Source organism: Dermacentor andersoni, chromosome 2 (assembly GCF_023375885.2).
Source record: "Dermacentor andersoni chromosome 2, qqDerAnde1_hic_scaffold, whole genome shotgun sequence".
Classification (NCBI taxonomy): Eukaryota; Metazoa; Arthropoda; class Arachnida; order Ixodida; family Ixodidae; genus Dermacentor; species Dermacentor andersoni.
In genome coordinates this window covers 129678209-129692634 of record NC_092815.1, presented here as the reverse complement: position 1 = coordinate 129692634, position 14426 = coordinate 129678209, and the positions used below count along the sequence as shown (strand labels likewise).

The following is a 14426-nucleotide window of genomic DNA, read 5'->3' as shown; positions in this document are numbered from 1 at the left end:
CACGCACCCACGCCATAAAACAATTCGATGCATTTCTAACCCAGGGCCATGCCTCGCACCAACTGTGTGATTCTGCAGATCTCCGAATTACGGCAATTCGAATGACAAAGAATTGCGAATCTGGAATATTTAATCAACCGTGTGTACAATAGTCACACTGCACGTGTCTCTGAAGAAAAAAAATGAGATGTGAAAGACGAAAAAAAGAAGAAAAAGAATATCGCGATAAGAACGGGGTGGGTTGAAGGATTTGCCGGCTTCATGACTCAAAACAAGATGTAAGCGAAATAATTAAATAAAACACTGACGAGTATATAGTAGCGCGGCGTCTTGTTCCTCACGTGGGCTCCCAGATCGAAACTCATTAGCGTCTGTCATTGCTGATCTTCTCGTCACAGGCCGTCGCATCTGTCGTGTTGCTAAGTGTCTGCGCAGCACTGATAGCACTCTGTCTCTTGCAACACGCCTACGAGCGAGCGCTGAAGACGTCCTTCTTTGAGTGCTGCTGCTGCTGCCGTTCGAGAAGCGGCTTTGGGGCTGGACTTGAGAACCAGTACTATGAAAAGCCGCCGCCTGCTCGCAAGTGAGTATTGAGGGAGAGTGGGTTTGGCAGAAATTAGCGGTCCCTGATAATAGACTGAGCGATTTGGAGACTTTGAGAGACAGAGAGAGAGAAAAAAAGCAAAAGAGATTACAACTAATTTATGTTTCGCATAGGTCTTTGGAAAGAAACTGCAGCTAATGGGCTTCTCCGGGACCTCTGGCCGATTGCGGCCAACGAAAGCACAATATGGTGGCCATCAGTCACACCGATTGTTTCACACGATGTATCTTTCGCACGGTGCATATTTTTTTTTTCATTTCGGGTGCGCACATGCGTGGAAAGAATGCATAGTTATGTGTAGTGCGATCACCTCATCGTGGTAGCTGAAGTATTAGAAATCGTGGGAAACAACTAGAAAACCTGAACAGAGACTAGAAGAACACGACACTGTGTAGCGTATATCCACTCTCTTCTTGCCTTTCCCGAGCTGCTTTTCACGTTTTCTATATAATGCAGCCAACCAGCCCTAATTCGGACCATTTTGCTGAAGCATTATAGTAGATGTCGAATGAATACTGAGCCATTGCCGTAACCTCATCACGACCTCGTAATAGTCGACCAATTGTTTAGCTATTGCGATGACGTCATGGTCATCGCGCAGTAAGTTAACCTTCTGCGCGTGCGCACGAGAACTGAGAGATACACCATGTGGAATAGTCGGCGCTACTGACCACCACCCCACTCGGCTTTCCGAGCTGCATAGAAATTCTTCTTGACACTGCATAGACGTCCTACAAGGTTTCTCTGGCCTTTAATAAACTTTATTCGAGAAGCTGCTGAATTTTCATTAATACAATTGCAAATAGGTGTTAGCACATAGCATTTATTTATTGTTACTCTCCATGTCTTTCTGCTTACGCAATGTCCTCGACATTCTGTATCCGCATATTGAATAAATAGGCTATGCTTGTGACGTAGTTTCTGCGTGCACAGGTCGGTTATGAATATTGATGGGCATCAGTGTCGCGAACAAGTAGTGTAGGTCAAAATATTATTTGCAATTTCTTGAATTCCGCAGTTATGATGAATATTTATATTAGAAACTTCAGGGCTTACATCACAGATCATGCGAGCAGATGACATCCAACATCAGGGCAGAACACCACCATGCTCTAGAAACAGGGCACAACATAATTTTTCAGTGGGTTCCTGCTCCCTGTGGCATCGTCGGCAATCACTTTGCTGACAGGGCTGCCGTGGCTGTCCACGAAGAAACACAGACGCGCTCAATGTCTTTGGCGAGGGCGGATGCTTCCAGGGAACTTCGTCTGCTTGAACGCAAAAATTCACAAGCTTTCTGGAGAGACTGGCTTCCAATAATGAATTCTTGTTCCCTTGCCAGGCTGCTCAATAATCTTCAACCCTACTCTTACACTTTTTTAGGTTAAAGTCCTCTGTCATTTGTTGCAATTCATACGCAGTGTTGCTGAACAGGGCAGTGTTATATGAAAACTGTAGTCTGCTGAAATATTCCCCGTTGAACCTCACTTCTAATCCTTCCCAATCTAATAGCTTGAATACTTTCAAGATTGCAGGCAATAGCATTGGAAAGATTGTGCGTCTTCTCCTGACTCCGTTTTGGATCACTATATCTCTGCTTTAAACGCGACAGCGTTAAGGAGCTCGTGTCGCAGAAAAGCCGGTGTCGTCGGCGTCGGTGTCGGCGTCAGCGGCGTTGGCCGTGAGCGATATTCTTGTGGAGAATTTGAATTGAGGCACAATAAGATATTAATTACAAACTTTTTGTTAATTACTTGCCGGCTTGATCGCGAAAATTTCGTCCGCCAAGGCGCCCAAATCTCTTGTGCAAGCAGCCTTTGCGTAGATAACACGGCGCATCTCATTGATATTTGTGATAGTTTAACTTTGCCGACCTTGTATACCGTATTTTACGGTACCCACAGAAACATTTCTCACCACTGCAAAAGCCCTTGGACCATGCAATGCCGTAGCTTCAACCTGTCCACCGGCCACAACTTGCAGCAGCTGTGGGTGGCACTTTATTGTTAACTTGTCCGTAGGCTTCGTGCAAGCTGATCGCAACAGTGTCCTGCGGTAATATGCTGGCCGCTAGCGAACGTCTATGTTGAAGAAAACGAGCAACAGCGCTGAACAAGGGCACGTGACTGAGACAGACGAAGCGCTCAGTCACAGACCTGTTGCTCGTTTTCTTAAGACATGTACCCACAAGCCCAAGTTAGCACGTTATTGAAGTCTATGTTGAGTTGCTGACCACCATATTCGCTCTATGCATGCCAATTTTTAGCGTCTCCTCACCCAGAAATTCTACGCCTCCTCGGTCGGGTGTGACTCGGTATACTAGGGTATATTCACACAACTCACGACGTGCCCTCACATGTGTTCAACTGCGACGAACGAGAAGGATTAATTGAGAAACGCGCGGTGTAAAAGACATGGGCTTCATTATTTTTTTTTAAATTAATACTCGACGCGAACTTTGTAGTAGAAATGTTTCTCTGATAATATATTGCGCTAATTGCTGCTCGTAATACTGATTATAGCCACCGCAAGTACGCCTTTCTGAAACTGCGGGCATCTCGAGTGAATGAATCCGATAAAGTACGTGAATATGAATGACCTAATGAAGTTGAACGCGCCTCATTTGTCTTGTTTCTTCCTCGCGCAGGTACGGCGAAACACTCGACAAGAGAAGCCGACTCGGAACTACAGCACGGGTTCGCTTCAACTTGTCGCCTTCTGGACACGTGTCTTGGCCCGGAAAAGACGACGGCGCTTCTGCGAAGACGTTCGAACCCGAAGACGACGTGCGGGGACTCACGCTCCTGATAGCAGTGCTCTTCATTTCAATATTGATCGTAAGTTCTGTTGACTTCCTCCGTATAGGCAATAAGCGAGCTCATTTAGCGAAGCAACCAATTCACAAAAGGCACTGTGCAGTTAACTATTACAAATCATTGTGCAGTATTCGTTCCCTTTACTGTAATGACTGGACATGCGTTAGCGGGAAGCGCTAACATAACTTTCGCTTGATTGTTGAAACTGAATCAAGCGAAATGCACGGAATCGTTTCGGTAATGACACCTTTGCAGTTCTTTTCTCTGCGATTTGTCTCTGTCGGGTATGGACTGCACGGAGAGAGAATAGTTCTACCGTAATTAGAGGCATGTCTCGCCTCCTTTTTTTTTTTTGTGCACCCTACGTAGTTAAAATGAAGCGTTTCAGAAAGACTGAAGCTCATTACTGACGAAATTGTTTCGGTAATGGCTGACGTGGGGCGGATATTGTTCTCACAGGCTCCATTTCTCACAGTAGCATTAGTCCCATGGCGCTTAAGTCAGTTTCATATACGTGACATGCTTTTATTCGGAGAGTAAATGACCTTTCATTAAGGGGGTAGTTGGGTGGAAGGAAGGGATTTGAGACTGCTAAATGAGGCACCCGTTGTTTCGTGCCTGTTGTTTGTTTACTTAAGGGCATGCTTATTGTTCAAGAGAAGGTGACCGATTTACGCAAATCTTTCTTGAATTTGTTCAATATTTAGTCCCAAAATTCAACAATTCGGAATCGCAGTCGAACCCGGATGGAACGGGCCCACGTAAAGCGATGGATTCTCTATATCGAACACACGAAACTAGCCGATCAATACTGCTCAAGCCATGTACGCGCCTTATAACGAACTGGACAGCGCATACATCGAAGTCGGGGTGTCTGCTGCGCTGGTGACAGACCCATATTGCAGCTTGCATGCCGCGAAAGCAGCGTTTGGGGTCATTTTCTTTTACCGTGTTCTTTTATTTTCGTAATTTTCGTTTTCTGCGCTTCCTGCGGTGGACACACAGCACCTGTACTGTGCCGAAATTCAGGCACGTGAACTGGAGCAGATCAACACAACCTGGCGTACCGACAACGCCAGTCTCAGTGACGTTGAGCAACTGTTCAAGGCACAGCCAAAAACTTTCTGCCTATTAGATATGTGGGATTTACTTTTCTTTAAATCGAATCCTTCGTTGCTTCTTCACCGTCGATAGGAAATTTGCATATAATGAACGCATCACAAAAGCTTTATGTTTAGGTTCGTTATCGACGAGTTTCGGTTTTACGAACTGCATAATATGTGGAGCTTTTTTTTTTCTTTTTAGCGCGTAAAGCTGTTCCTCATATGGTGCGTGCGAAAGAACGTCAGCTATGCAAACTCGTCTCCACCCTAGCGTCCTCTGTTCAGCTACCACGCAACTGCCTGGAAAAGTTAGTCGCAGCACGCACTTATGTGACAGACTTATTCAGCAGAACCTGCCTCACATTATCGTGTTCGTCTTCTCCCTGTCGCACCAGCGACAAGGCCAATTGAGCAATCTTTGTGCAACTGACTCTGTGTTTACGAAAAACGCGGCTTCAAAACGTGTGTCTGCGAGTTGTTTCAGTGTTAAGCTGCGCTGCTTTTTACTTAATAAACTGCCTCTACGACACTACCAACACTCTCTCTACGTGGTCTCGTTTTTGAACGGTGGACAAAACGTGCGATGCCTACAACGTGCAGCTGTGCTTTCGTCTATCGGCTTGCGAACCGATGGTAACCAGCTCAATTGGGTTTTCGTTGCATAATTCAACAGAGTTCCTATACGGAAAGCGACGAGTAGGCAGCCAATCAAAGAATAAATTATAACTCAGCGTGATTCCACTCGTATGCGCGTGTTATTGTCTGTGCAGTAAAAGGAACAAAAAAAAACTGCCTCTACAGCTATGCTGCCAAAACGATTGCAAGGATCGGTTGCCCGCAGAGGATCCGCAGACGAGATGCCACAGCGGCTGCGGCTGACGTCAGAACGGCGGCGTTGATGCGAGCGCGTTTGTTAGCGGCCGCGCTATGTGCCAGACAATGGTGCGCAGTATTGTGTCCGCGTCTTCCCTTTCCTCCTCTCTTTCTCCTGTCCTTCGCTTTTGGAGGGAGAATTCTGACAGCCCCTGTCCGCTGCTTATTCCTCTGCGAAAGCGGGGATCAACAGTTTGGCAGCGGCTTACCAGCTGCTCGTTAACGGAAAATATCGAGCACGTTGATTAGGATCGCGAACTGACCTTGCTGCGACCTGAGGGAGAGAAAGAAAGGATGGAAAGTTAGGAAGGTCAACCAGATAGGCGTCCGGTTTGCTGCCCTTCATCAGCCGAAGAGGTTGAAGAATAGGTAAAGAAGTGAAGGAACAGGACAAGAAGGAGGGAGGCATTAGCAGAGTGCACAAGTGGGGTACCCATAAAGATTAAAATCGACCCCTGAGACCCCATTTCGGCCACATTTCAGATATAGCAAAAATACCCGCGGTAATTTGTGAACCTCCGAAGCATGGTGCCATTGGTTCATGGTCCAGCTACGATCTCTGCCGCAAGTCATAGCTGGACGCAGATGTAAAGTGCGGTCAACCAATGGTCGCAAGGACGGGACGGTCATTTAAGCCTCTGTGCTATTGTCGACCGAAATGGCTGTGTCGCGGTATATGTCGTTAAAGTATAGTACTGGGAGTTGCAGTCTAAGAATCTACAAGGAGACGATAAGCAAAGTAGGACCATTATGATCGAGTTTGAAGCTCTCAACTGTTTGCTGGACAAAATAAAGTTTAGACTGGCCTGACAGACCCCGTAACAACGCAGGTACCAAGAAAAAGACAAGTAGCCCACTGTGAGCATAGGAAATCCACAGTTAAAGAGCGGCAGAGGTGTTTCGTGAAGCGTCCCCGTCTTGAGCTGGAAGTACAGCGACCTCTAGAGACTATATACTTTCTTCTGGAACAGACGGCGACCTTTGCCAGGCGCCCCCCCCAGGGCCTCAGTCGCGCTTCGGTCGCAACCACCATGAGCGACAGATATCTTTGAGTGGACTGTGCATGAGTGGGTTCTTTTCGCGTGAAATATTGTTTGGCTCTTTATAGGCACTTTGCGGTAGGAGGTAGGCTCCTGTCTCACCTCGTTTCGAGATTTCTGATAATAAGCAAGATGCTTCCGCGGTGAAGAGCTTAAAACTAAGGTAACACTGCTAAATCACACACGAAGCGAGATAGTCAGCTACCTGCAGAATGCCTCGAATAACATGGGTTATTTCAGTGCGAATATAAAAGGTGCTCCCTCCGTGCCGCTCTAACAACAGCTGTACGGGGAGACCATTCTAGCTAAACAACATCCTGGGATCATCGTCTCACACAACACAGCTGCAGAAGGCCACAAAAGCGCTGCTGCAAGTCCTCAAGGAAACCGGAAAGAGGGAATGTCACTGCATGAACCTCCTTTTTTTCGTGCTTTTCATGCCCAGAGACAATCGAGACGAATGTTCTTTTCCTTAATTTGTGCAAAACAAAAATTTGATAATTTATTATTGATAACTCTTTTTTTATTTTTCTTCACGGCATACGTGCGCACGTTCTGCCTTAAAATGAGATGCAGGTGTTCCAGCAAATGACGCGACGTAATTCAGAAAGTGTACGGTATGTTCAAATATCCATGGATGTAACGCTCCAGAGATTCAAGGAAACCTTTTGAAATTGTGCACAATCGTCTTTGAATGCTCTCGGCTGATATTTTTTTTTCTTGCAGGGGATATTTGTGAGTTACGGTAGGCTCTTTCTTGGAGTCCCGTACGGTATTTTCAGAGTTCTCCAACTCGTTGATGCAACGCTTAGCCTCGGCCAGGTAAGTAGCACGTCGACATTCGGGGACTATGTAGCTTAGTTGAGAAAATGCGGTCCCATATTACTCCACGTAAATCTTAACGCTTACAACGCAATCGGAGCAGGTCGAATATTGTGAAAACTAGCACTAAGCTATATGTTGCCTCGTGCCTCTCCGTGGTATTCAAATGTTACAGATCATTAAGTTGATATAAACAATTCCATCCTCGCTTCGGAAGTTTATTGGGAATCAGTCTAGCTAGATGCTATCAAATAAAAGGAAATTGAAAAATTGCAACTCTTCATGAAAATAAATAAATAAATAAATAAATAAATAAATAAATAAACAAACAAAAGACTATATGTACGAAAATAAAAAAAATGCCATTTTTATCATATCGTCATTTGTGGCTGTCAGTCAGTTAGTTCGCTTGAAATATCTGCATTCAGCTTCAATGAAAACAGAAGGTCATACAAAAAAAAAAAAGCCCAGCATTTATCTGCGTTATCGAACTAGTCAAAAAAGAATTCACTAATGAACTCCATAAATATTCACGTTAGCGCACACGTTGCAATTGCGAAATTGAAGCTCAAAAGCAGTGAAGTCATCTGTGCATCTGAAAAGCCCTTAAATGCGCACCAATATTGAAACGTATGACATAACTTTCAAAAGAAGAAAATGCACTGGCATTCCACTTAAAAGTTTCCCAGAAAAAACGAAAAAAAAATCGACAAACCATTGAATATACTTCGCTTGCAGAAAAAAAAAAAAAGAAAAACGCCAGAATGGTTGATGTACAGTCCTGGTATTGAAAAACGCCACCTAGACTGAGACCAAGTGAAAGAGACAGACACAGAAAGACCCATATTTTTACAGAGAACCAACTATAGGCTTATAGTTAGCGCGGGCAGGAGAGAGATAAGCCAAACGAACGTTGATGCTAGGAAGATTTGTTTCTATTATGCGCCCGTTAACGACTACGAAGCTTTAAGGACACTGTACGAACCGATTTCACTGTCGCTACGTTCGCCTTAGTAGAGACAAACGCTTTTGCTTGCGAAATTTGTGGTTAGAGCAAGAGACATGTAAGGACTATGTATCTATACGAAGTGTTATGGGGGGGGGGGGAGGAGGAATTCGCCGAATTCAATGCAATAGTATGGCGAAGTGTCTTTATAGTGGAGCTGATTCTGATTTCAGTAACCGAAAATCCGTCTAATGTAAGTTACGACACAGTGAGTATGTTTCCACCGGTAGTCTAGAACATCGCGCCCAGCGCACCACCCTATCTCGGAGGCTATGCATAGATTATAAAGTGGCGCTGATGGGAAGTCACATGTAGGACCCCCTCCTCCTCCCCTCCTGAATAGCTACATGCACGTGTGAAGCCAGATGCACAAAAATTAGACGAATAGATGTATGCTGTACGATCGCAGCGCTATATATGCTTCCTTATCGTAACTTCCGTAGGAAACTGTGATGTAGATGCGAGCACACAGATTTAAAATTGTTCGCGCTCTCAATCATCCAAATGGTAAGATAATCTGCACACTCATGCGCAGTGGGCTGCCGTGATGCTTGGCGTAGCTGGACGCAGACGCGACACATGCGTCGTACCCTAAATCCTACAGCAGTGGGTGACACCTGCACTAGTTTGACAATGCAAGCACGAGAAATGAACTTCTCGCAAATACACAGTTAACTGCAACATTCAGACGCCAATGCAGTCGGATGGCTGGGCACGTATGTGCTGCAGGAAAACCGTTATATCTTCGAAAGTTAATTAATGCAAGGCGTGCAGCAGCTTGAGAACAGGGTTCGCAACGAATGATTAGAAGTCCAGCAAATTGAACCTTTCGAGCGCGCTAAAGCTCGCGGAGCCAATCCTCCCAACACACCTTGAAAAACCTTCTGAATCGAGACTATAATTAGAAATATAGCGACTATGTAAAGGGAATGAAGAAACGGGACCGGAATGACAGCTTGCTTTCCGTTGGTACCAAAAAAGAATAAGCGATAGACAACGTAAAATACATTAATCCTGTTTTCCTTTGTGTGTGGCTGTACCAGTGGTGGAAGTATATCTTGCCGTGCTTCACGCAATGTATCGCTTTGCAATAGCGGGACTTCGCTTAATTGTATTTATTTCCGGGAGCTTCTAGCAGCCGGTCTTGATGCGTGTGCTGCAACAGCTACCTGGTTTGTCTCAGACATCGGGTGCACTGGAACTATCTCCTAAGATAAAATGCTCAAATAGTATGAAATGTAAACACCGCACAACCAATTGTTCCATTAAACAGGCCTTATGGCAGCGCTCCGCCACCTCCAATACCAAAAAAAGAAAAAAAAACATAATATGTGCAAAGTTATCACCGAGCAAGTGTCCCTGCAGCTGAGTTAATTGGCGCACTCCCCCCCCCCCCCCCCCCCCCCCCCCCCACCCCGAACGTTTTAAAACGTATTATAGCCACTTCTGGTGCAGCACGTTAAAATGTACTGCTGAGCCCACCAAATAGACCCAAACTGGGGTCGTTAGTTCCATTGGAACTAATGAATGATACTGGTTTTTCGTCTTCCTTCTCGATTGTTACGGGGATCGCAGGTGCCCCTACACTTAACTCTCTGAACTGTATGCACTGTACTGGAGTTCTCACTCAACGAATCCAGCGGCACGCCGATCAAGTAACGAGAAGCAGGGTATGAACTGACGATTACAACCGCAGATCGCTTTTTAACATTAAAGTGTGCTGGGGGAAACTGCGTCTTTGCAAGATCTGAACAACCAGTACGTGCTAAAAAATCGTATTTGTTTTGTCACCAAAAAGAAGCTGAAAGAGAAGGCTATTTCCCGTGTAAGGCTGAAAGAAGAAACCGTTAGATTTAGAGAAAATACTATCGGGCCTGCTTCACAGATTTGAAGAACATATGTAGAGAGAGGGCTACTGGTATGTTTGGAGGGTAAAAGAACCACAAGCACCACAAATGTAGGAGGGCCAAAGCGAAAAAAAAAAGCAATGTGAAGCAACAAGAAGAAAGAAAAAAAATTATATTTTCAAATTATTTTGCAGCGCTATAGTATTTAATTAAAATTGATTTCATATCCGTTCCAGTTGCCTTTCATTTTCATAGTGTTCAGTTACTATTTTAGCTTCAATTTGTTTTCCTGGAAATATTTATTACCTTTAGCCATCGTACCACCCAACTAATGGCCGATCCCTCGCAGTGTGGTGCGCCGATTCATACAGGGACTACGAACGAACCATCCGGTCGGGCGTGCTTGCAGACAGAGCCTTCGTAAGAACAATGACAAATTTTTCACTAGCTCTGATGTAGAGGATCTTGTAAGGCGCGACGATGTGTTCTGGGTACGTTAAATGCGCAGACTATCAGCTTTCATTTCGCAACAACAATATCCTCGAAAAAACAACGCAAAGAAAGCGAGAAAAAGAAAGACGTCGTGGGAGGGTGGTCAGTTGTAATCTCGCTGCGCACAAATCCTCGTAAGAACCAGCGCTGAACAGGCGGACGCGCTCTCATTACGCCATGTCACTCGCTACCACTAGAAGCTGCAAAAGCAACGCGTAACTTTCCGCGCCAAAATAGCGCACATAATTGGCCATGTCCCTCAGCACGTGGCAGCTACGACATGAAGTAGGGAGAGAGCCAGATTAAGTGTTCAAAACTTCGCTGGGGGCAAACTAAAACCAGCGACCGAGACTAACGGAAGGAAGCATGAGCTGCTTTCAGGCGCGCAGATTTGATTTTGGCTGGTAAACCTGAAACTGACGACCAGTGTGCGCATCCGTCGCTTCTATTAGAAACTCTAAAATTAACTACAGCTGGCATGTGTGCCATGGCAAGACATTTGCGCCGCCACGGATAAGACGAGAAGGCTTGCTAGTACATTCTGCTGGAAGATGGAAGAGGGCACGCAAAATTGAGAGAACGAAACTGAAATGATTGTGTTTTGAATTTCTGTTCGTACTTAAGGCAGTCGCCAGCGACGTCGCCCTGCCTCGTTCCATCTTCTCCGGAACGAAATCACAATTTGCCATTGGTACTCAGCGCGCGCATTTTCAGCATGCGTGGGAGGATGTGAGGTGCATTTTCTTGCTGTTTGACAGATTATGGGCAAATAACCAAGTACAAGCGCACTGAAGAGAGCATTCGGCGCGAGTTGAGTGCCGAGGAAGGAAGAGGAGGAGGGGGAGGGGGGGTTGTTCGGCGAGGTTCTTACGCGCTTGGCTCGCTTGTCCGTGAAAGTTCTGCGTTGTCGTTGCTTCTGCTTATACTGCAGAAGCGAGGGGCAGTTTCATAGCCGCAAGACCATGACGAACCGAGCTCCGTGGCACACAGCTGTCGTTACTGTTGCTTCTGCTATAGCGCAGACTGCACTGCGAAACAGCCGCGTGCTCGAGTGACCGTCAAAAATTGGGCGGCCCGGACTCGTTCGCTTCGTTCGGAACCTGGAAAAGCGCAACTCATTTCGGCAGCGGTGGCTAGCCTGGGCGGCTGCTTTGAGTCTGCGCCTCTCTTGGTACGCTTTAGTTCTTTTTACGTCTGTTCATTCACGTGTGCTTACGGGCCTCCTTTTTTCGTTTTTTTTTTCTTTCACCCGACAAGAGGAACGACACTGCATTTCGATCCACGCATGGTCGGATCCTCAATTGCGAAGAACGAAGGATCCCAGCAGCGCTAATCCGCGCGGAGCGGCATCGGTAGCAGCAGCAGCAGCAGCAACAATAAATCCTGGCGCGTTCTGTTTCTACAGCATGGGTTCCTCCCTTCCTCAGCCTCTCTTCCCTCTCTTCACCCCTTGCTTTAGCGTTCTCAAAGAACAGTTCGTTTGGGTACTTCGATGTTTCTTGCGCCGTTTCCCCCAGTGTTTTGCGTGCTTACTGCGCGATGTATTTGGCGCACATACACCACTGTCTGTCGCATTTCTCTTCTCTGTGTGTTTTTCACTTCCCTGCGAAACACTTCGACCGTCTTCCATGCTGCTGCTGCTCCTACTACTGCTGCTGGATGTAACACACTAATCGCTACACGTTTCAGGGGATGCTTGTCTTACTGACGTGCGGACTGGAAGGAAAGCTGCTTAGTGAGGCGAAAGCACGGGTCCTGCTGTAAGCTCACACCGCTTTTCTTCGCTTTTCTTCCGTCTCATACCGTACTTTCGGAAACTATTATTTGCACGGCTTGGACTGTTGTTCTTTCTCTTCTCGATTTCGATTCGGATTTCTTTTCCGTCTGTCTTTTTGTGTGTTTGTTTTATCGTGCCCATCGGGCTGACAACCGCCATAATAAGCGGCGCTGCGTGTCGTAAGACAAACGCTAAGCTAAAGAAGAGAGGAAAAAAATGGAACGAGATGAAAAGAAGGATCAGCGAGTGCAGGTTTTTTCCAGGTGCAACACAAACAGCCTGGCTCTCAGCTTCGGATTTCGTTTCGATTCTCGAAGCGAATCATGCAGGCTTCTGGCAAGAAGATGTTAGCTCTTGCGAAGGCCCTTCGTTGCCTTCATCGTAGCTCCTTATTCTAGAGACTGGCTTCTTCATGCTCGTGAAGTTAGAAAGCCGCATTCCTGTGTCCGTCTTTTCTTCTCGATGTCTTCGTGCAACTGTTTATTTCTCCTTTTATTTTTTCGTTTCCTTGTTGCGAGACCATGACTTGATCTACAGACTTACGGCGACGTTTCAGTTTACTGCGAATCGCGGGTAAACGGAGGCACCCCAAGGAGCGGACCGTCTCTGCCGGATTAAGGAACGCGAACGAAATAGCCTGCCGCCAGTTCAACGTCTACCATCGACGTGCCTTCGAGGAGTTCTTGGACGACACCGAAGCGTGAGTTGCTGGCCTCCTGTTCATTGCTCGCGTTACGAACAGATCAGTGGGGGCAGAACACGCTTTCAAGCCGTCCCGGCACCAACTTCAAGAGAGCATCACCGTTCAACGTTAACGTGTGACGCATTGAAAGCAACCGCGGTGAACGTGCATATATATATATATATATATATATATATATATATATATATATATATATATATATATATATATATATACATATGTGTGTGTGTGTGTGTGTGTGTGTGTGTTTGTATGTGGGAATAACTTTCTTCAACTATTTGCGAAACGAAACTGCTCTTGGTACTGGCCAAAAGACGCCATGCTGACGATTACTGCGCGTTTAAATTGCCTGTCACGATGCAACTTACGTCACAAATCAAGCGGTTGAACTGGGAAGACGTGTTGCGCACAACCTTTAGTCAAATGACGCAGTCAACCGGGGCTGATGAAATATTCATGAAAGTGAAGGGTGCGGAAAGGGTGCGCGATGTGTCGTCTGAATTTGTTTCTATATCAGCCGATACTAGATCATGTGACGCCAGTGTGCATCTGCACAGTCAATAGAAATTTGAAGAAGCGGACACCAAAGAGAGGAAGTATGGTTAGGAAGGCATGGATTTAAATACCGTGCTTGTTAATTCATCTTCGATACCGTGGTACACCTTACTGGCTGTTATAGGGCTATGCGACGCGTTTGTTTCATCTGGCTGCCGTTGTGCAAGTTCCTTTTCGGCGCGAAAAATTAAGCAGCGCAATACGTCTCTTCTATTACGCAGTGGTGTTCCAATGTCTCTGGCTCGATCCGGCTTCCACGGACACCGGCTTGTGGACTGGCTATTGGATGCGGGCCTGGTTAGGAGCCGCGATGAAGGCGTGGTCTACGGAAGGCGCTTGCTGGAAGGAGGCCTTCTAGTACACATGGAGCGTGGCATGCACTTCTATGACGGGCCGTACGACTACATCTTCGTGTTTTAATGTTTCGGCGTATATCGAAGGACGCTGCGCAAGAGTGTTTGCCAATAAAGAATTCCCCTTTTCTTTATTCTAGGAGAACTGAATTTAGTTGGTGTCTTGCTGTGAAAAGCATTGCAAGGAGCTGTGCGGAAGCTAAACAATTTGTTTGAAAGGTACTGGGGGAGGGCGGAGGGGGGAACCCTGTGGGCTCTCTGTACGCTGTTTTTTTTTTTTTTTTGTTTGCCGGTCTAAGTTCGATTAAATAAGGAAACTAGAAAGTGCAGATTGCACTGTTGGTTACTAGCGTGGGCGAAGATCAACGAGACTGTGAATGATGCGTTCCAAACAAAGGCTAAATTTTTCTTCGGTCACGAGACGAGGGGGGGGGG

The 14426-nt window shown here is 46.1% G+C and overlaps 1 protein-coding gene across 1 annotated transcript in view; it reads left to right on the top strand.

The window, feature by feature from the left end:
• LOC126541003 (lysosomal cholesterol signaling protein-like) overlaps positions 1 to 14125 on the top strand; it is a 196919-nt gene extending 182794 nt beyond the window's left edge. Inside the window, exons 12-17 of the mRNA XM_050187814.3 lie at positions 399 to 583; positions 3252 to 3441; positions 7163 to 7258; positions 12293 to 12363; positions 12937 to 13080; positions 13860 to 14125. Of these exons, the coding sequence (XP_050043771.2) occupies positions 399 to 583; positions 3252 to 3441; positions 7163 to 7258; positions 12293 to 12363; positions 12937 to 13080; positions 13860 to 14058 (885 nt within the window). The 3' untranslated portion in view covers positions 14059 to 14125. The remainder of the gene's footprint in view (positions 1 to 398; positions 584 to 3251; positions 3442 to 7162; positions 7259 to 12292; positions 12364 to 12936; positions 13081 to 13859) is intronic.
• Positions 14126 to 14426: the final 301 nt, after the last annotated feature.